This window comes from Nyctereutes procyonoides, unplaced genomic scaffold (genome assembly GCF_905146905.1).
Source record: "Nyctereutes procyonoides isolate TBG_1078 unplaced genomic scaffold, NYPRO_anot_genome, whole genome shotgun sequence".
Classification (NCBI taxonomy): domain Eukaryota; kingdom Metazoa; phylum Chordata; class Mammalia; order Carnivora; family Canidae; genus Nyctereutes; species Nyctereutes procyonoides.
The window spans coordinates 15,397,625-15,418,420 of NW_026575033.1; the positions used below are offsets into that span (position 1 = coordinate 15,397,625).

Below are 20,796 nucleotides of genomic sequence, written 5' to 3' on the forward strand. Positions count from 1 at the left end.
AATTTAAAAACTCAACAGCAAACACTAAACTAAAACCCACTGGCTAAACAGAATTCAAGGGAAGAGTAATAAAAGAGAGAGAGAGAGACTAAGACAAATGAATAAAAATTGAAGTAAAGCATGGCTAAAGATCATATCTAAGTATCAGTGAGATAACCTTTTCATCAAAAAGGTTATCAATTCAAGTCAGATCAATTTTAAGATAGTGATGGACCCTTGAAATGAAGTCTCTGATTTTAGAAATAATAATTACGAATAGGACATTTTTTGATTTGTGAAGCACTGACATACAATATCTTATGCTGTTTTTCCAACCACTCTTTACATTACATAGATAAGTACTATCACCTATTTCATAGAGGAGAAAACCAAGAATCAGAGGGGTAAGTAGTTTTGCTCAAGATGGTGGCAGAGCTGGGTTCCAACCAGGGTCTCCAAGAGCCCAATTCAATCCTCTTGCTACCCTGGGCCCTCCCTCACAGCAGACTGTCAGAGTATTCACAGTAATAAACCAGAAAGTGTAGCTATGCTGAAGGCAGCACCCTCTAAGGAATGTCAGACAAGGTTACAGGTGTGGGTTCCCAAATCACTCAAATTTGACAAATAAAAAAGTCCTTATCACCCCACATCCCATTTCGGGATTTCTTGATTGGCATTCCCTTCTCATCTATTCTGTTTCTCTGCCTTTCTGGTCTATGGTCAAGCAGAAAAACGATCTCTAACAGGTCTCAGTGAAATATACCACCTAGACTCCTAGGTCTGGGTTGGCGCTACTAATTGAAGGGGAAAAGTAGGGCCATCTCCCCTTGCTGTACTACCCTTCCCCAGTCCTTCTGTGGGGGGGGGGGGCGGGGGGTAGTTCTTCAGAACTTTGCCTCTGACCCTTGGTAAGAAATAGAGCTGTATCCGGAAGGAGCCCTTTATTCACACAGCCTTGAGCTCAAATGCTGATTCAACCACTATCTAGTCATGAGCTTCCATGATACCCAGCCATCGCAGTGAGATTATTCATGTACAAAATGGGAATCATACCATCTACTGAGAGAGTAAAAATCAAGTAAAGGACCTTAAGGCCTGGCAGATAGTAGGTACTTCGTAAATGTTAGCCCACTCACCTTCTCCCCCCATTCTAGAGATTTTCATTCATCTAATACTGCTGCACACAGAAACCTGAAAACTCCCAGTGGCCCTCTGATGCCTAAGGGTGTTTGTACTGCACAGATAATCAATGGACCGCCAAGAGAGCCAAAATGAGAGTGGGACAGGAGAATAAGGACAGCTGAGAGAAAAAAACCACAGGAGACTGTAATCACCACACACAGCAGTGTCTGTTTCTTTTATCCAAAAGCGAGTTAATTACCATCGCTATATGTTTCTCTGTTAGTCCGAACATTTCTTACTCTGGGGTTAATAACTGCTGTTCCACCTTTAACAAAGGCCGCATGGAAGCCTTGAACAAGATTGCCGTAATTGGCAACTTGATTGGAGAAACAGAGAAAATGGCTCTCACTTTAAAGTTTAGAAAAAAAAAAAAGTGAAAGAAATCTGATAGCTAATTCTGTCTTGATAGGACAGAGCTGTTTTCTCCTGTTCTTGAAGCAGACTAGTTCTTTGGCAAGCACAGCACTCCAATAAACCAATGGAAGCTTTTACCCAGTCTCCGCGATGATTTCTGGAGCCACATATGTTGGGGTGCCACAGACTGTGTACAGGGGACCATCGACAATGGTGGCCAGACCAAAGTCACCCAGCTTCAGCGATTTGCTACCATCTTGGTGTTCATATACCTAAAGTAAAAGGAAAGAGTGAACTAGCCTTATGATCAAGGCTCAAAAGCTCTTTTTTGAAGAAATGAGGGGCTTTGAGGCTTAAATTTAAGGTATTTATCACAAAGTGAAAAAAAAAACAGGCAGTTATGCAATGATATACATACAAGAATATCTTTTTTTAAAGATTACTGCAGAATTGGAAACATGGTGAACAGCCAGCAAATGGAAATTCAATAATAAATGACAGTACGTTGATATAGTGGGATGCTACAGGACCATTAATGTGGTGATGTGGGTTTATATTTATTGAAATGAATTATTTGGGGGAACTAAGGACAGATTTCAGACTGGTTTGCATAAAATGTGTATTAAAGAAAAATACATGCAAAGAAAAATGTCTGAAAGAACACAGTGTTAGTGTGTCTGTCTCTGGGTGGAGGATTATGGGAGATTTTTTCTTTTGGTTTATCTGTATTTAATGTTTTCTACAATTAAAATTGATTTGTGTAATATTATGAAACATAGAAAGTCTCTAGTGCAGTACCTCCAATTTATGAAAATAATTACCTCTCCGTTTTAATATGTAAGAAGCTTTAAAAACATAGTTTTTTAGTAATTGAACAAAAAAACTACATGTATATTAAAATACTTTATATTCAGTGGCCCACATTTCCAACAAAACCTATTTACATTTTTTTATTAATAATTGAAAGGGATATTAACATTTCATTTCACCTGAGGCAATTTAGAAAGATTTATCAGGTGCAGAGTCAGCATTCTGTCCAGGTTTCCTTATTAAGGCAGTAAAAATCTCCAGTCCTTCACCCAACAAATCAAGAAAAGGATGCATGTGACCATAGGCAAGTATTTATACCACTTTAATTCCAGTCCATGATCAAACCAAATGGGTCTGCTCTAAAAAGTATCCCAAACAACTTCTACTATTTCAAAGAAAAGATCAAAGGGCATTCAGGATTCTAATTCAGTGTCCTCCATTGGAATCCATAAGATAAAACCACAGTAAAAAGCTAGTATTCCCAGCAGAGGCAGTCACCAGGAGATGCCTTGAGGAAATAGTGAAGTTTTCCATGTACATCAAAATAATCTAGCTAGCAAGCTGAAGCCTGCATGTTCTTCTGTTGCTGCCTTGTGATCATCTGAACTTGATACAACAGCCTGAACCTCTTGCACAGCAAGACACATCTCCACACATCAGGAGCGCCACTACTGTTCACACTCCACGTCACCTTTTCTTTGGAAAAAGTAGATTAACTTCTCAGTTCGCTGCAGCATAAAGTGCAGATGTTTGGCCAGCTAAGTGGCAGTATCAGCAATGGTCATTTGGATCTAACTGTTTTGGCAGAGGCAGAGAGTCAAATCTTCCCTTCTGGAGAGACTGTGTCTTTTCTGGGCAAAAAAATAATATAAATATATATTCTTTTACCTTTCTCCACATTCAGAACATGGAGTCTTCTCCTTAAGGGCTTGACCTGCATCTAGTTTAGGCTCTTGGGCAGGTGTCCAGAGGCTTGCGGGGTCACCTGCATTTAGGCTGTTAGGGCAAAGGCAGCTATGTGTCCTTCATTGATGTGGCTTTGCCCAGTTGTCATGTGGGACGGACACTGTCCTCTCTCCTTTAACAAAGCAGCTCTCCAGCCCATCAGTGGGAATAAGTCTGAGTGAGGGACTCCAAGGCATTAGAGCTGCAAAACACAATCTCATTCCCAGCCTAAATGTTCTCTGGCAAAAGAAATTTCTAAATCATAGTCTGAGCACCTCAGCCATTCTGGTCATCCAAGTGACAAGCAAATGTTTTTCATGAACAGAAACCTGAGATGGAAACATCTAGAAGACCATCTAGTTTATTTCCCGAAGAGAGCAGAACTGTTTACTTCCCTAATTCCATTTTGTTAGCAATAACCTTTCTAAAATGCAAAATAAACTCTCACTTTGATGTTCTGTTAGGTCCAAACATCCATAGTTCGTGTTTTATGAGTTTGTGCAGATTTCAATTTACACAGGAATTTTGTGGTTTTTCTCTAAACATACTATCTATAATCACCAAACTTTATTCAAAAGTTGGACGAAAGAAGATGTTGGCAGATCCAGTCATAAGTCACATTTTGGTTCTGAATATGAACATGTATTTCTCCTACACATAGCAAAGGTTTTATTTTTGAGCCTCTACATGTTACTTAATAGGAATTCCATCTCATATGCAGCCATATGCCAGTTATATTTAATATACTGAGCAACAAAGTTCAAAGTTTCAATAACTAAGGGGAAAAAAGCACGAAAAAAATCTTATCTAAAATAAAGAAAATTAGGATTACATAAAAGTAATGACTTTTAATAAACCAACAGTATTAAATAAAACACACAGAATCTATCGTTTTAATGTTCTTTTTATCTCTGACACTTCCACGTTTTTGCTTTGAAAAAACATAGAATTTTCATGAACATAAAGAAGTTAACTTGATGCTTATGATAGACAATAAGAGAGACAAAGCCCTAATCCATGTAATTGAAAACATTTCTAGACACAACGACATTAGAAATGCTTCAGCAAAATGTTTTTGCAGGTGAATAAATGTCCAGGCCTTTGGTTTGGAATTCTGTTTAACTTACTGTCAGGCAGGGCAGGAAACAAGGTTGCCTTGGGTTTTCCTCTGTCAACACTTCGAGAGAAGGATACAGAAGAATATATTCCAGTGTTTCCTCTCCTCCAGTGGGAGAGCACCTTTCCTAAGCAATGTAATAAGCCCACTTCACAACTGGGGTTCACCATTAGCGCTTGCTACAACCTGCGCCGGGCTCACCCTTATCTTTTACCAAGCCAGTTACAGAGGGGCACGGAGGAGGCCATTTAAAAATGTAATTTAAATTCTGTTAAAATCACAGATTGCTAAACACATCTGTTTCAAACATACAGGCGTGCACGAGCCCAGGCGTGTGTGTGTGTGTGTGCACGCCTGCACACACACACACACACACACACACACACACACACTCAAAAAGCCATCTCCAGAAAGTATTTTCCCAAATGGCAGCTATAAATTTACTTTGAACTAAGTTTTTAATTAAAAGTTAGGAATTGGAAACGCTTCTAACAAGTTCACATTTAAAATGGCTTATAGTGCTCCCTGAATCGATTCTGACCTTTGGTCCTCTGCATGTCTCCTCATCCTGAACATCTTCCAGGAGGGACATTAACAGGCTGCAAGCACAGGCTTGGGCAGCCCAATCCAGCAAGTGGAGTTCTGCTGTACAAAAGAACTTTTTGCTATAACTGTATTTTAAAGCCTCCATAAAACATGACCCACAAGTGAGGTGGGAATACATTGATTGTCAATCAATGAGTATTCACAACATGAGATATAATTTAATGTTCATCCCAAGCCCTTTAAATTCTATAGATGTTCCCCCACATTTTAAACACTGAGAGGCTATTAAAGAGACGGGGATTAGTGCAAATTACCAGTATGTAGTGCTTTCACTGTTTTAACTAAGCAATAAAACTGTGTAATTGTACAACACTAATTGAATGCAGCTACACATAATTGTGGGCTGCCATATGTATCCTATTACCATAAAGATTGTCAGTATTTTGTAAGCTACTCTTGTGATCATTGCAGATGGCTACAGTCAGAAAAGTTGTTCTCTAGGGTTTATTATACGGCTATAAAGACATCCCATGATTTGACAGACTAAATGTGTTAAATGGCAACAATTATGAAAAAAGTCCCAATTAAAAGCTGAAGGCATGTCCCACCAAGAATAGATACAGTGAAAGGTCAGGTATTAGGTTTTAGGCACACTGGCATTTTATACAGGGTTTTTCCTTTTTGAGGAAGAGTTTTCTTTTTGTTTCTCTTTCGTTTATTTTGGGTTTTGCAGTAGCTGTAACTTACTGAACAGTAGATGTTTGGGCATAGGCCTGATTTCCTTGGATTAGAAACTGAGACCATTTGGAAGAGTTATTTGAAAAAAATAAAAAATTTAATATATAGTCATAAAATGCAGCTGGTGGCCATAAAATAATATGAAAATTCACAGATAACCTGAACCCAGGCAAATGGTTTCTGAGATTCCCATAATAGAGAACTAAAAGCTGACTAATATAACAGATGTGTTGGAACAAACATAATTCTCAATGTTGCTGTGAATTCAAAGATAACCCTGTTGAAATGCTGGCTAATGAATCATTAGTATCCATGGAAATATTTTTCACAGAGGAGCCCAATAGGTACTAAAAAAATTTTTCACCAAATAGAATTGAACAAAGGTGGCATGAAATTGACAGTCATGAAAAAAAGTCAATTTACTTTTTAACAAATATGGTGTCCCTTTAAAAAAGACACTGATTTTCCTCCAGCCACGGTATATGGCCTTTACAGTCCTTTCTAAGGAAAATGAATTAAATTTAAGTCTTTAATCTTTAAGAAGTGAAGTAAAACAACATTAATGCAGGAAATAATTTTACAAAATGCACTTTATGGTCCACATACTTTAAAATTAAACCTCCTGGAAAAAAATATTGTAAAAATCTTTATGAAATCAAACAAATAATAAAGATCACATAGACGTCAGAACAGGAAAAAAAGAAGTCAGAAGAGGGGTAACGATATCAGAGGGAAAAATAAAATAGCTCTCAAAGTATTAACTCTAGAGATATCTGGGAAGATGGAGGATGAGTGGAAACTCCAGAAAGCCCGATTCTCATCCTCACTTTAAAAGAGCCATGAAACTATCTAAAGGGGAGTTCTACATAGCTGCAGTGAGATCCGTGCAACAGGCACGTCTGGATTCTGTGAGCCATTGCACATACATACCCCCTTGCTAAAACTGTGGGAACTTAATGTCATTGCAATTTTTAAAACTCGTATTACATTTTTGTCACACAAGCAATATCCAATATGTCATTGTAGGGAAATTAGAAAAGACAGATAATTACAGAGGGAAAGGAATTAAGCTCACCCATAATCTTGACACCTAGAAATAACCATCATTAACATTTTGGGATATAAACTTCCAGCTCTTTCTTTACCTCTCTTTCCTGCTTTTCTTTTGCCACTGGACAATATATCCTGAGTGAATAAGCATGTATCTACATCACGATTTTCAGTGGCTCCTGGATGTTCCATTGCATGGATGTACCATCAGTAATAATCCCAACAGCTACTACCACTGCTATTTACTGAGCACACGGGATATGTCGGGCATTGTGTTGAGGAGTTCATGCTCTTTATCCTATCTGATCTTCACAACAACCTATTAAATCATCTTACTGATATTTCTCAGATGACAAAATTGAATCTCAGAGATGTTGCACTGTTGTTCAACGTTTGCACAGCAAATAAGTGGGAGAACCAGAACCTAAGCTTAGGTAACATCCGAGTCCAAGATTTTAACCAGTATGTCCTCCTTCCCCCTCATCATGCCATTATTTAATTAATTAGTGCCCTAAGTTGTTTCCAAATATATGTATATATTTTTTTCATACTAAAAACCACTGAGATGAACAACCCTACATATGGACAGAGATGTGATTTTTTTCTCTTTAGGTTACATTTGCAGAAGTAGTATTACTTGATCATGGGATACTCATACTATTTAAGGTTTTAATTATTTATTAGCAAATTACCTTTCAGAAAGCTTCTCTGAAGTTACTCTTGCACCAACACATGTGAGATAATTGGTATCCTAATAACCTTTCCAATACTATATGTTCTTATTATTAATCTTTGCTAGTCCAGTAAGGCCATGAATGATACTATTTCAGTCCCTAATGACAGAAGGGATGAGTAGTGGAGCAGACAGACCCAGGCCAACCAAGGCAACACCCTACACTTTTATTTCCTGTGTTTTCTCATGTGCAATCACAGGTCCTTGGAAAAAGGCCCTCAGCAAATGTGCTAGTAAAGTAGCTGGTATATTCTTTTTTTTTTTTAACCTTTTTTTAAATTTTTATTTATTTATGATAGGCACAGAGAAAGAGAGAGAGGCAGAGACACAGGCAAAGGGAGAAGCAGGCTCCATGCACCGGGAGCCCGATGTGGGATTCGATCCCGGGTCTCCAGGATCGCGCCCTGGGCCAAAGGCAGGTGCCAAACCGCTGTGCCACCCAGGGATCCCCAGTAGCTGGTATATTCTTATACTGAATGATGTTTTGGGAAAATGTTGTCTTACTTCTATTTTTCCCTGAACTTTTATCCAAATTAGGAGAGCAGAATTTTTTTTTCTAAACACCTATAAAAAATGATCTTTCAGGTTCTGCTTGGTCATTTTCAATGACCACAATGGCTACATGTAATAAAGGCCAATTCTGTCATTTGCCAGAACAGGTCTTCATTTCACATCAATAATAACGCAGGGGAGTTGGGGCAGGGCTAGTGACAGAGTCCTGAGAGGCCTCGGGCTCCTTTCTCCTGGATCCCCCAATCATTAGTCAACACTCTGCTGGCTCAAGATCATATGACAGTGGACTGACTGCAAATCTACTCAACTGTACTTTTGCCTAGGTCTTCTAGATGCACTCTATCTGTGGCACTTGCCTTGTGTACCAGTGTAGTTAGCTATCTTACCATAAAATGGATTTATTTGGAGATTAAGGGTCATGGGATTAAGGCAGAAGGAAATCTGCCATCTTGTGGGCTTGGGGCTGGCTTGAACCGGAAACCAAGAGGAGCTGGAGCATATCAACACTTGGAAAGAACACGCTACCTTACTGTTACGTATAATCCAATTAGTGAAACAGAGGGTCATGTGCTAGGCATGCCATTTTGATGGGCAGCCAGAAGCAGGTACAAATACCTGGATAGACAGTTTCTAAAAGGAAATTTCTGGCCCCGATAGGCAGATTTTCTGAGAAACTGCTTTCTCCCAGAGCTGGGGAGTTGAGAAGGAAAAAGGTTTTTGAACATAAACTTTTATATTTCAAGAAAATGGCTATTTCTGGAATCTAACAAAAACACATCTTCTAAGTTATATTTTTGCCATTAGATACTTTGATTTTCCTAAGGAGGTCGCATCTGTATATACATTTTAAAAGGCCCTCCCAGGGGCACCTGTGTGGTTCAGGGGTTAAGTATCTGCCTTTGGCTCAGGGCATAATCCGGGAGTCCTAAAATCTGGTTCCGCATCAGGCTCCCCACAGGGAGACTGCTTCTTCCTCTGCCTGTGTCTCTGCCTCTCTCTCTGTGTCTCTCGTGAATAAATAAAAAATCTTTAAAAAAATAAAATAAAATAAAAAATAAAAGACCCCCCCAACTCCTTGGAAGAAACTCAGGCTGCTATAGAGAATTTTTCCTGCCAAGGGTGCAAGCTTGCCATCTAGTGGTGACTCCTGCAAACTGAAGGCGGTTGATCCCAGGAGGACAGTTCTGATGGTTTTGTTTGTTTTTTAAAAAGCAAAATGTCTCTTTTAGTTATATACTATCTTCACACACACACACACAGGTCCTGTGCACAAGTATAGCTGGAGAAACACTGCACTGTCCCCACTCCGTGGCATTTAGACTGAGGCCCATGTGAGTCCTCAGTGTAAAGAATTAGTTGAAGAATGGCTTGGACCTCTCATGTTGGGTCTGTTCTCTAGTCTGTGAAGAAGTGTCACTCATTCACTCACTCTTTCATTTCATCCACCCTCCCATCCCACTGGTCACTCCTCTGTGATCACTAAGCTCCAGGCCTGACAGCAAAAAGAACCATGTAAGATCACTGAGATGATTAACTTGTGAAAACAAAAACAAAAGAAAACAAACAAAACAAAAAATTAGGCATGATACAATGATAAAATTATAGGGGGTACTTATATTGGGTCAATTCTCAGTTTTCACACCAAATGTGGCTGGAAAACACCACTGTAAATCAAATCATGTTCTCTCATTAAAAGACCTTGACCTGACAAATACATAGACTCGAATAGGTCAATATAGATCCCTAAGGCCAAGCTACAACATTTTTATATATCTCTATAAGGATTAAAAATAAAAAATTCTGGAAGTTCCATAAATATGGTACTGTATAAAATAAAATCTATTGCTGAATTCAACACTTAAAAAATAATTCTTTGCTAGTTATAACAAACATTAAACACTTAGCTGGCAAGAATTTTATTAGTAATCTAACAATTTAGGCTTTTTTGAGGTTCCTTAACAAAAGAGTAATGCAAAGTGTGGAGTGAGGCCTTTTTATTTGGTAAGTTTATTTATTTGGCAGTAAAAAAATGGACTCGAAATCTTTAAATTTGTCATAGCATTTTTCAAAAATAGTCTCTAGCTCTACATTTTGCCAGGAGATGGCAAATCCATGCATGGGTAGATAGTAAAATTTTAAAAGCAATGTCAAAAAAGATGCAAGATGATTTCTAGAACATATAATTTGTTGTGAAACAGTTTTATTTTTAGGAATAATTTAATTTTTATTACAAATAAAACAGGAATAAAAAAGAATGAAGCTAATAGTTCCATGTTATCTTTTTATCTTTATAAAATCCCCTTAAAGGAGGCTCAAAGGAGTTAAGCAACTTGTTCAAGGTCATAAGACCAGCCAGTGGAAGAGTGAAGCACTTGGTTTTGAACTTTGGTGCATCTGACTATAAATCCTCAGTATGTGAATGTGCCTCCCATGACGATTTGCTCTTATTTCCACATAAAGGTCAACAGAACGTTCAATTAACAGAAGTCGCAAGTTCAGTTAGCGATGTCCTAATTTTGTTCAATTTTTCTATTCTTCTACCTATTTTTTACTTAATAGATTTATCCCTGTAAAACTCACCAACTCTTATTACTTCCCTAGAGTAACAAAGTACTAAACTGGAGAAGCAGAATTACTTTAGTTCATATACATATATATCAGAGCTATATTGCAAATGACTTCAGTGGTGTGTGTGTATGTATTTCACATCCCCGCATTGGAAAAGAAAGGAAAAAAAGAGTGAACCTTTTTCTTTTTCAGTAATTTAAAAAAGTAAAATATGTTAGAACGAGCACAGTATTTTCAAAGTGTCCTGCAAATTGTAATTTTAGAAAAAGTACCCTGCTAAGTAATCATGTATGGCATTTACAGAAATAGATAACGCTCTGGTGAGAAGCAAGTGAGCAGTGTCACACAAAACCAAACTGCAAAGGGTGGGTGGGTGGGGGGAAATGAAACTTTAATTTTTCAATCACTGAATTTTTGGACTTAGAGGAGTTTTTAAACAAAGGCTAATTGTGAGTCTGTTCCCATGAGATGATCCTACGTAATTCAGGACAGAGGAGTAATGAATGCAGACAAGAGAAAATTGCTGCAGGTTACGGAGGCAACTATGCAGAAGAGAATGTTCTGGCGACTGTGGAGATGTGGAATTTGAGGGGCAATTAAGTCAGAACTCCGGCACTTGACCTCAGCTGCCTTCATTAGCCAGTAGCTCCAAGTTTATGAACGTAATTACGGTGAACTAACTGCATGTGTATTTATTTCTTGAATGCCTCTTTTTCCTACTTGAATCTCAACTCCATGAAGGCATCTGTCTCTCTGTTCCCTGGCACCACATCTGGCACAAAGCAAGCATGCAATAAACCTCCCTCATGCACAGCTTCATGTCATCTAGAGGTTAAAATCTTGGACTCTGGAGTAGGGCAGAGCTAGGCTGAGATAGGAGTTCTTCCACATATGACTTATAATGGCTTTATGCAGGTCTTTTAACTTCTAGGCACTCAGTTTCCTTAACCTGTGAAATGGGACAGTAATAGAATTTACCCCATTTGGCCGTTGTGAGGATTAAATGGGATGAGCATAATGCGCAGGGCAAACTCATGGGTAGGGCCATTTTAGCAGATGTCACCAGCCCTTTCTGTGTAGTGGGAGTTGGGTTGCTCATCTGCTTCTACACTCAAATGCTCATTTGGGTCATGTGGGGGAGCTTGTTTCCACGAAGATCTGTACCCTGTCACCAGTCACCAGATTCTGATTTGCTAGGGCTGCAGGGAGGCTCAGAAATTTGCATTTTTAAAAGGCATCTGGGAGTAGTTCAGACGCAGGGAGTCTTGGACCACCCTTGGAGAAGCACTGCTTTAGAGAGACCTCAATTCCCAGATTTCTGAAGAGATGGACAAACTAACAGTAATATATAATACATGACTCTTGGGCCTGGGTAATGAAAGTTAAAGAACTAGCATCTTAGTTGGGATGGGTGGGTGGGGGGAGTTTATTTTTTTTATTTTATTTATTTATTTATTTATTTATTTATTTATTTATTTGGTGGGGGGGAGTTTAGAAAATGAATAGGTTTCATAAAAATTCCAGCATGGAAAGCCAGCAAAATTTATGTTACTCCCATATTCACCAGTGACAGCTCACCGATGCCGTTTCTGTCTTCTCAATTATTTCCAATACTGTCCCTTTAACATCTGGACTAGGAAAGGACTCTGCTTTGCTTGCTTCAAGAACTCTCAGTGTTTCCCCAGAGACATGGAGTTCAGAAAAGTAAAACAAATAATTATAGAAGGGGATAGGGATGTCTCTGATTTTTTTTTAAAGATTTTATTTATTTATTCATGAGAGACACAGAGAGAGAGGCAGAGACACAGACAAAGGGAGAAGCAGGCTCCATACAGGAAGCCCAATGTGGGACTCGATCCCGGGCCTCCAGGCTCACACCCTGGACTGAAGGCAGCCCTAAACAGCTGAGCCACCCGGGCTGCCCATGTCTCTGATTTTTAAGACCAGTGTTATGATTATTTTTATGCTGAAGGGTGTCTTTAAAACTCATGATTTATTCTCTTAGCCTTTAGATCATATTATTGAAAACTAAATTGGGGGGGGGTTTCCTTTTTTTTCTAAGTAAAAACTTTTTTAAAAAGATTTTATTTATTTATTCATGAGAGACACAAAGAGAGGGGCAGAGACATAGGCAGAGGGAGAAGCAGGCTCCTTGTGGGGAACCCAAAGCAGGACTCGGTCCCAGGACCCTGGGATCATGATGTGAGCCAAAGGCAGAGGCTCAACTACTGAACCACCCAGGTGTCCACTAAGTAAAAACCTTTAACATCAAAGTGCTGTAGATACATTAATATACATGTAAATGCTCCTCGTGACTCTCTTGGTCTAGCCCAAGGTGTCAACCACAGCCCTGGATTTCCCAAGCTCTATTCCCCCAAGGCTGTCTGAGGTTTTTATATGCTAATTATTAGTCAAGTACTCCCAAGGGCCCACGAACCCTTAGAAATACACTTAAAAAGGTTAGTTTCCAGCTCAAGTCCAGCTAGAAACTAGCCTTTAAAGTATATTTCTTTTCAAAAAAGAAATATAAGAAAGAAAAGAATATAGGAAAGGGAAAAAAAAAGAAGTATTCATATTCACTTATGAGTGCTTAGAACTCAGGATGCTTGAGGTTAGAATTCCTCTTACCAGTAGATTCTCTGGCTTAATGTCCCGGTGGACGATGTTCAGGCTGTGCAGGTATTTGATGGCGCTGGCCAGATTGTACAGCATCCCACTGGCGTCTCGTTCAGTGTATTTGTTAGTTGAAGTAATGGCATCAAAGAGGTCTCCTCCCTGAGAAGAGAACAGCAGGTGGAGCAGCACGTTAGCAGATGATCCAATGGTGCCTCCTGGAGAGGTAACCGACAGATTATCAAGGAGATGAAGAAGCATGCAGGATCTTTGGGCTCCTAGGGCTTTCCCTGCCACTTCCATTGCAAAGGCCCACAGACTTCCTATGGTGATTTCTTTCCCCACCGTGAAAGCCAGTATGGCATCTCCTCCATAGCTCAAAGGAGCAGGTGAGGATTCTCTGCCACTCAATGCGCAGTGGTTTCCACAGCCCCAACCAGGGAGGAGAGGCGGAGCCAGGTCTCCAGGGCAGAGGCCTGTGACCCCTGGGTGCCCTGGCAGCATGTACCACCTGCCTCATACTAACTGCGAGCAGAAGTTCAAAGTCATAATCCCAAAGCTCTCAGAATGAGAAACAGGTAATACTGCAGATCACATCCTTAACAAAATGTTCTGCTGCCTTATGAAGTACGGGCGCGTGCGCGCGCGCGCGCACACACACACACACACACACACACACACACACACACACACATACACTCCATTCGCTTCATTCTCTAGATTTAGCTCTCTTGGAGTGGGTGTAATGTTTTCTTTTTCAATAATGTGCTTCTTTGTAAGGAGCAGAGAAAAGGACAGAAACTGTCATTCCAATGATGAGAGAGAAAGAGAGGAGGAGGGAGGAGGGTGGAGAAATTTCAAAGAAAGTTTTCTAGGACCATTATTCATCTGAACTTTTGTTTCCCTTGTTCCTTGCTAACATATTGTTATTTGGAGAAATAGAATGCTTTTAGGCTCCAATTTTAGTTCTATTTATTTGAAACTCTTTCAGAAATTTGGGTCTGATTTACTAACAACGTTTGCATCATTCTTGCACACAATGCACCAAATAGCTCAGCACAGGAGCCAACTGTGTTCATCTATTGCCTAATGTGGTAAGGGATTTCATTTTTTGTTTTTAAATAGCAAAAGCAAAATATAGGCCTTACAGGCTGGTGATTTTTGAATTTCACGAGCTGGCCTATCCTCTGTTCCCCTGTACCAGCCTCCACTCAGGAGGCTGCTCCCACAGCCCATTCAGCCTTGACAGTTCCCAACCTGAGCACCTACATTTGTGTCAAAATGAACACTTTCTCAGCTTTCTCTTTCTCTCAAAGGCAAGGCTGCCAAATGCAGGTTTACAGGTTGTTTCCATGCCTCCAGGAGGCAGGATTTTCAGTGTGGCTATGTGAACAGCACCCTGATGTAGTGAGATGTGTGCGTGGCTGTGTATGATGATCCCCCATGACTCCACAGTTGTCCTAGTTATCTAGGTAAGCTTCAGGCATCCTGTGAGCTCGCTTCCTCTGCATCCTCAACAACGCAGTCGGCCAGTCCTTCCTGTAAGGCATGCCACATACAGAGCTCTTCTCCTGGGTAAGAGCTATTGCTGCACTATCCCTGGGGGCTCCATGTGGCCTCACAACCTGCACTGCCTCCCAGGCTCTTTATTTGAAGCATCCAAGGAACTGACTGTTACCTTCCCACCTGGTATGTTGGCCTTTTCCTTCTCTCTTCAAAAAGTTGGCATTCCTTTCCCATGGCTCTCCATGTTCGGGTGCCCTCCTAATTCCAACCTGTCTCATTGCATCTCCTGCCACTAGCTAGACCAGTTTGTTGACTTTATGCTCCAGGGAGGATATTCTTCCCCCATCATTAAAACATGCCCAAATCACCCTGCGTTCCAAGTCTGTCCTTCTTAGAACCCCCTTCCTAGAATGTCCCATCTAGTGCCTTTGTCTCTCTCCTGCTGATCAGTTAGGGCCTGGCCACAGGGCTGCCTCCCTCACCCTTCCTCTGAACACATTTGCAATTTGCATGGGCACATATCTGTAGGCAGAAGTCTAAAGTCTTGTTCTTATTAATTATGGAATTTCACTTGTAATTACTGTTACTTCACTATTTTCTAGAATACAGGCCTTGTTTATCCTAAAGCCACAGGCACTCTTTGGCACACCATCAGACTCATGACAAGTATGGCCCTAGCTACAATTCTCCGGGGAAATGTTTCTGGGAGCCTTTCAACTCAAGCCTGGGGTTGGCCTTCACTTCTCAGGATGCTTCCAGATCTGGCCTCACAGCAGTTCTGGAGCAGCCTAAATGTAAGGGTGTGATCTGGTGGTACAATTGAGAAGTCCTGATGCTGGACTATGCAGACACTCTCTGGCCTTGTTGGGCTATCCTGGTCAAATTCCCAGAGGGAATTTGCAAAAGGCTGTTAAGTGAAGTGAAGCCTCCCAGTGGTAACTGAGCTATTGTCACCTGACTAAGCATCTCAGTAACAGCCTAGGCTTTCCCACCAAAATGTATTCTGAACTCTTAAGCCTTCACTGCTTTCATTTCTCAGCTTCAAATTTGTTTGTCTTAACTCTTCAAAAATCAGCCAATAAAAGGAGGCTAATCAGTTTTTAACAGCATACAGAAGGGCAACAGGAATGGTTTGAATTTGTTGCCCTGAAAATTAAAATCATTGTAAAAATATTATCCTTGGACCTAGAGAAAGTATATTTTACAATATGGGTGATTACCAAACTCTACATGGCAATAAAGCACCAATATGAAAATCTTCCAAATAACTGAAATCAACCTTTCTTTGTTGAAATAATAGTTTACCATTTTTATCTCCCTCAGTCTCAAATGAGGCAATACCTTTGTTTCACTACAAATCAACAAGTCCCACTTCTCTGAAAGAAACAAATCCTAACATAAAGTGGGAAAAAGTAGGCTTCATCTGCAAATATAAATAACCACTAAAAAAAAAAAAAAAAAAGCCAACAGATCTAGAGTAAAGCAACTCTGAATAATAAAAGCTTAAAGGGCCCTCAAATGAGCATTTTTCTACATAGTAACAGATTAGCTTATTACATGCTGTCTTTGTCTTAAGTCTTTACAGAAGGAAATGCCACATTCCACAGTGCTGATTCCTGCCACCAGCTGGGGCGTGTGATTCCAAACATGGTTCCCGGAGCCCCAGGCACTCACTGATGGGTGCACACAGTTGATGCAGAGGGTGGTGTGACTAATTTACGACATTTTACAACTAAAGTAGAAATTAGTTACACCTTCAGTTAGATTAACATAATAGGAAAAAGGCTTGAGAAAAACAGCACTTCATGAACACTAGACACTAAATTGGTAAAAGTTTTTAGTTACTGAAAATTTTAAATATGGAAGTAGAGGGAACAGGAGAGTCACCTTTCACTTAGATTCAACCATTATCAATATATGGCCATTTCTATCCATATTCTATGATTTAATAAAATACAAATGTAATTTTATGTAACAAGATGAGGTTGTAACATCTACTGAAAGGCAGCAGAATATTTTCTACTGTGATTTTTCTATGATGTTGGTGACTAAAAGTTTAAAGCTTTTTCTTTTTTTTTTTTTTAATAAGAATGGTTGATACCTTTGGATGTGGTTCGTGAAAAAGTACACAATTTCTACTACAATCTTAACAACAATGATCATATTGGTACCAAATACTTTCTGTGTATTAGAAAATACATAGTGGAGGGTGCCCAGTGGCTCAGTCAGTTGAGTATCGGACTCTCGACTTTGCCTCAGGTCATAATCTCAGAACCATGAGATCAAGTTCCACATTGGGCTTAAGATTCACTCTCTTCCTCTCCTGCTCTTCCCCTCACAAAAAAAAAAAAAAAAAAAGAAAGAAAGAAAGAAAGAAAGAAAGAAAGAAAGAAAGAAAGAACATGGTGAAAGCCACCTTTCTTATCTTCACCATAACACTCCTAGTACGTACTATTAATCTTCTCATTTTACCTTTGAGGAGACAGAGGTACAGAGAAGTATACCCAACGTCAGAAAGCTATTATGTCAAGGCTGGGACTTGAATTCTTGCGGTATAACTCTAGCGTTAATACTCTTAACTGTTATGCCAATACATGGACATGAAAGACTAAACATTGGTAGAAGGAAATAAAGGAGATAAAATAGAAAATAAAGAGCCTGATCAGATAGGAAAGTGTGGTACCTTGTGGGTTTATTCTTTTTCTAAGATACACACCTTTACTAATTCCATGACAAGATACAGTTCTGTTGGCACATCCATCTCTTCGATCAGAAGAACAATATTGGGATGTTTCACTCTTCTTAAAATAGACACCTCATTCTGGATCATGTGCTCCTGTTGAAGAGAAAAGTTACCTCAATCAATATACACATCAAAATACATGAGGAGCTAACTTCAATGAGTGAAACTATACTGAGGATCAAAGGAGATATGCTTTGGTAACAGAGAATGAGTATATCCTAGATTGAGATACTCAGCCTAGAACTGCCAAAAGGTGTTGAAGGTCCTCAGATGATGCTTGCAGCCTATCAGGATAAGTATAATTGCATATAGAAGGATGGAATGAAACTTAGATTGCAAAAGTAAATGAAGAAAGTAAAGAGGCAAACAACGATAATGGAACAGAAATACAATCATTCCAATTAACTTTTATTGCAAGAATATTTATAGGATAAAGTTATGTTCCAATAAATATATAACATTCTATTCCACCAAAATGCAATTCTTGGGGTGACCTTATGTTTATTTGGGAACTGATCTTCGTGTTTCTACCCCAGCAACCCCCTATTTTCATAACAATATGCCTTATACATACTTTGCCTCGACATTTGCTTTTCTTGATAATTTTCAGAGCATACTCCCTAGCGGTTGACCTGCAAAGAGAAAGTTATTTGTAAAAAAATAAACTCAATTTCAAATCTGTTGAGTCATTTTGTTAAGGATTAATTTATTAGCCCATATATCTTGCATCAAACTGGTGTGAATATTTTGTAAAAGATTCCTTTTTTCAAAGAAATATGTAAATCTTAAGGGGTGGACCAAGTGTACGGACAACAAATATGCTAGGATAGAAACATCTTGAGCTGTTTGTTACCATTTTTGCAATAAAACCACCACCATCGGGGTGCCTGAGTGGTTCAGTAGGTTAAGCTACCAGCTCTTGATTACAATTCAGGTCATGATTTCAGGGTCCTGAGATGGAGCCTCACATCAGGCTTTGAGCTCAGTAGGGAGTCTGCTTTAGGATTCTCTCTCCCCCTCTGCCCCTCCTCCCTTGCCCTCTCTCTCTCAAATAAATAAATCTTTAAAAACAAACAAACAAACAAACTCAGGACTCTTGTTCTTAAGGACTCTGCTTCATATACAGCCCAGCCAACTCTGACCTTCCTCTGTGATGGGTGTGGGAGGGAGGGCTGAGTCATATAGGCACCTTTAAATAGCTTCCTAAATTGTGTTAACATTTCTAAGATACTGTAGTGCCAAAAACAACAGCTCTATTGTCAAAAGATGTATACTTAATAATCATAGGAAACCACTATTTTACAAGCATTGCCATTTCATTTCTGATGGGAAACCAGAACAGCTTAGCTTCTTACCCATAGGTAAAAGCCATCTTGAGGGATGCAAATGAATACAGTGGGAGTCAGATTGATTAAGAACAAAAGTTTTAAATAGGGTTTTAAAATCTTCAGTATGAAAAAAATAAAAATAAATAAAAATAAAATCTTCCGTATGAATAATCAAAGGGGGATTTCCTAGTAGGAAATCAAGGAGTAGAATCTCCAAGGGTCAAGTGGGTGTGTGGCTGGCTTCCAGGACACCAGGCCAATTAGGTTATGTCTTAAACCTAGGACTGAAGGACAAATATGGGCAAGCCTGGGCTGCAGTGGCCTCAGGGCTTACTGGGAAAAGGGATTTAATGGGTTCAGTACCCAGAACCTTACGTAAGATCCAAAACTCAGTTAGATTGACCCGTATTTTATATCAGATGGTGAGCCCTGTAGAGGACCACCAAAATTAATACTGCAAGTTTTCTTTCTTGATTCCTTGAAGGCAGAACCATAAAGTCCTAATAAAATCCTTAATTATTATATGTTTATAGGAAAGTGGCTGAGTCTGGAAAATAAACCTGAGAACAGCTGTTAGTACTAAATGTATACCATAAGTATAAAAACTTAACTTCTTGCTCTAAGTTGGTAAATGAAAACACTTGGCAAGAAATAAAACCTTAAACCAAGTATTTGCCTTCCTGCGGACCCTAACTCTGAGGACCACTGTGGCTGTGTAATTCTTCAGTGAGTGATTACAAGCAGGGTTCTTTGGTGGCTACAGAGGTGAACAAAACCTGGGCATTTCAGACAGGTGAGCAAAACCTGGTCCTTGTCCCAAGGAGCCTACAGCTTGTTGTGGTGAGAACACCAGACACCAGGATTGCTAGTGAAACTATAACCCATTTGCTCATTCCTGAAATTACATTCTTGACCTTGCACAGAATCACGGAGCTTTGAATGTCACAGCAAAGGCAGTGGCAGCAGCAGCAGTAGCAGCAACAGGACAATCTTTGTTTGCTTTTTCCTTCTATATAAGAACTCAATTTGTAAGGTCTCCTTCTTATTAGGATTGACCCAAGGTTAGAGCTTGAACTATTAAGAGAGAAATTTCCAAATTTTATGAATTTGAACTAAATCTAATTTTTTAATGTTTGTGCTAAAAAATAATGGTTTGGAGAAAGCAGTCTTGTTTAGTGATTCTCAACCCAGGGCCAGTCTGCTACCCAGCCCCCTTCCCTCACCCTGGGATGGGGGGGCAGCAGAACACTTATTGATTGGGATGCTCTGGACTAATGTGCTTTTTGTTGTTGCTGTTATGGGGGTGGTGCTAGGTTTTCAAGGCACTAAAGTTCTGTGGAAAAGGAAAAACAGCTTCCCAGGCATTTCCATTGTAGAATTTGATGGATTTCATGGCAACCCATCCATTATGGATTAGGTTCTCAAGCAAAGAGACTGGGGGTCTTGTCCCTCTCTATAGTCCCAAATATGTCCAGTGTAGGCCTGAACTAGCAAAGGCTCCGAGCATGTTGGTTGAGTTGTGGAAATTCCAGAGGATGTTGGCAGTTAGGACCCCCCCCCCTAACAAAGAAGGGTTAGTAAGCACCACCCTTCCTTTGCCACATAATCATAAGGAAGCCCATCTCAGCCTCTTCCGAAGAGGGTAATTGTGGAGAGCAGAGAATTGAGGCATTCCAGAATGTCTTGTCAGACATCTCTGGAGTAGAGTCTGATTTTGAAATTGAGCACAAGCCCAGTGCCAGAGCATCCTCAGGAAGAAGGGAAGGAAGAGTACTGTCAGCTAGCTGAGAAACAGCTAAGCTTCACCCTGACTCATCCTCCAAATCACACTTCAGAAGGAAATGCCTTCAGACTTTAGGTCCAAGGTTTTAGAGGTTCTTGAGATTTCTGAAGACCTTCTAGGAAGATGCAACCCATTTTTGTGGCCTTGAAGTCCCCGTCCGTTCAGATGGGTTTGAGCCCACCTATATGCGCTGCTCAAGCCAATGGTTTCCTTGCGCAGTTCCTTGGGCTTATAGGGGAGGCAAGGAGAGAGGGAATCATGAGCAGCTAGAACCTTAATACAATTCTG

At 39.8% G+C, this 20,796-nt stretch overlaps 1 protein-coding gene across 5 annotated transcripts in view; it reads right to left on the reverse strand.

The window, feature by feature from the left end:
- The window catches only part of DCLK1 (doublecortin like kinase 1), a 335,386-nt gene that overhangs the window by 37,960 nt on the left and 276,630 nt on the right, over nt 1-20,796 (reverse strand). For all 5 annotated transcript variants that reach the window (XM_055317266.1, XM_055317267.1, XM_055317265.1 and 2 more), the window contains 4 exons: nt 17,972-18,029; nt 17,371-17,490; nt 13,164-13,310; nt 1,654-1,787 (listed from right to left, as the gene is read on the reverse strand). In XM_055317266.1, coding sequence (XP_055173241.1) covers nt 1,654-1,787; nt 13,164-13,310; nt 17,371-17,490; nt 17,972-18,029 — 459 coding nt within the window. The remainder of the gene's footprint in view (nt 1-1,653; nt 1,788-13,163; nt 13,311-17,370; nt 17,491-17,971; nt 18,030-20,796) is intronic.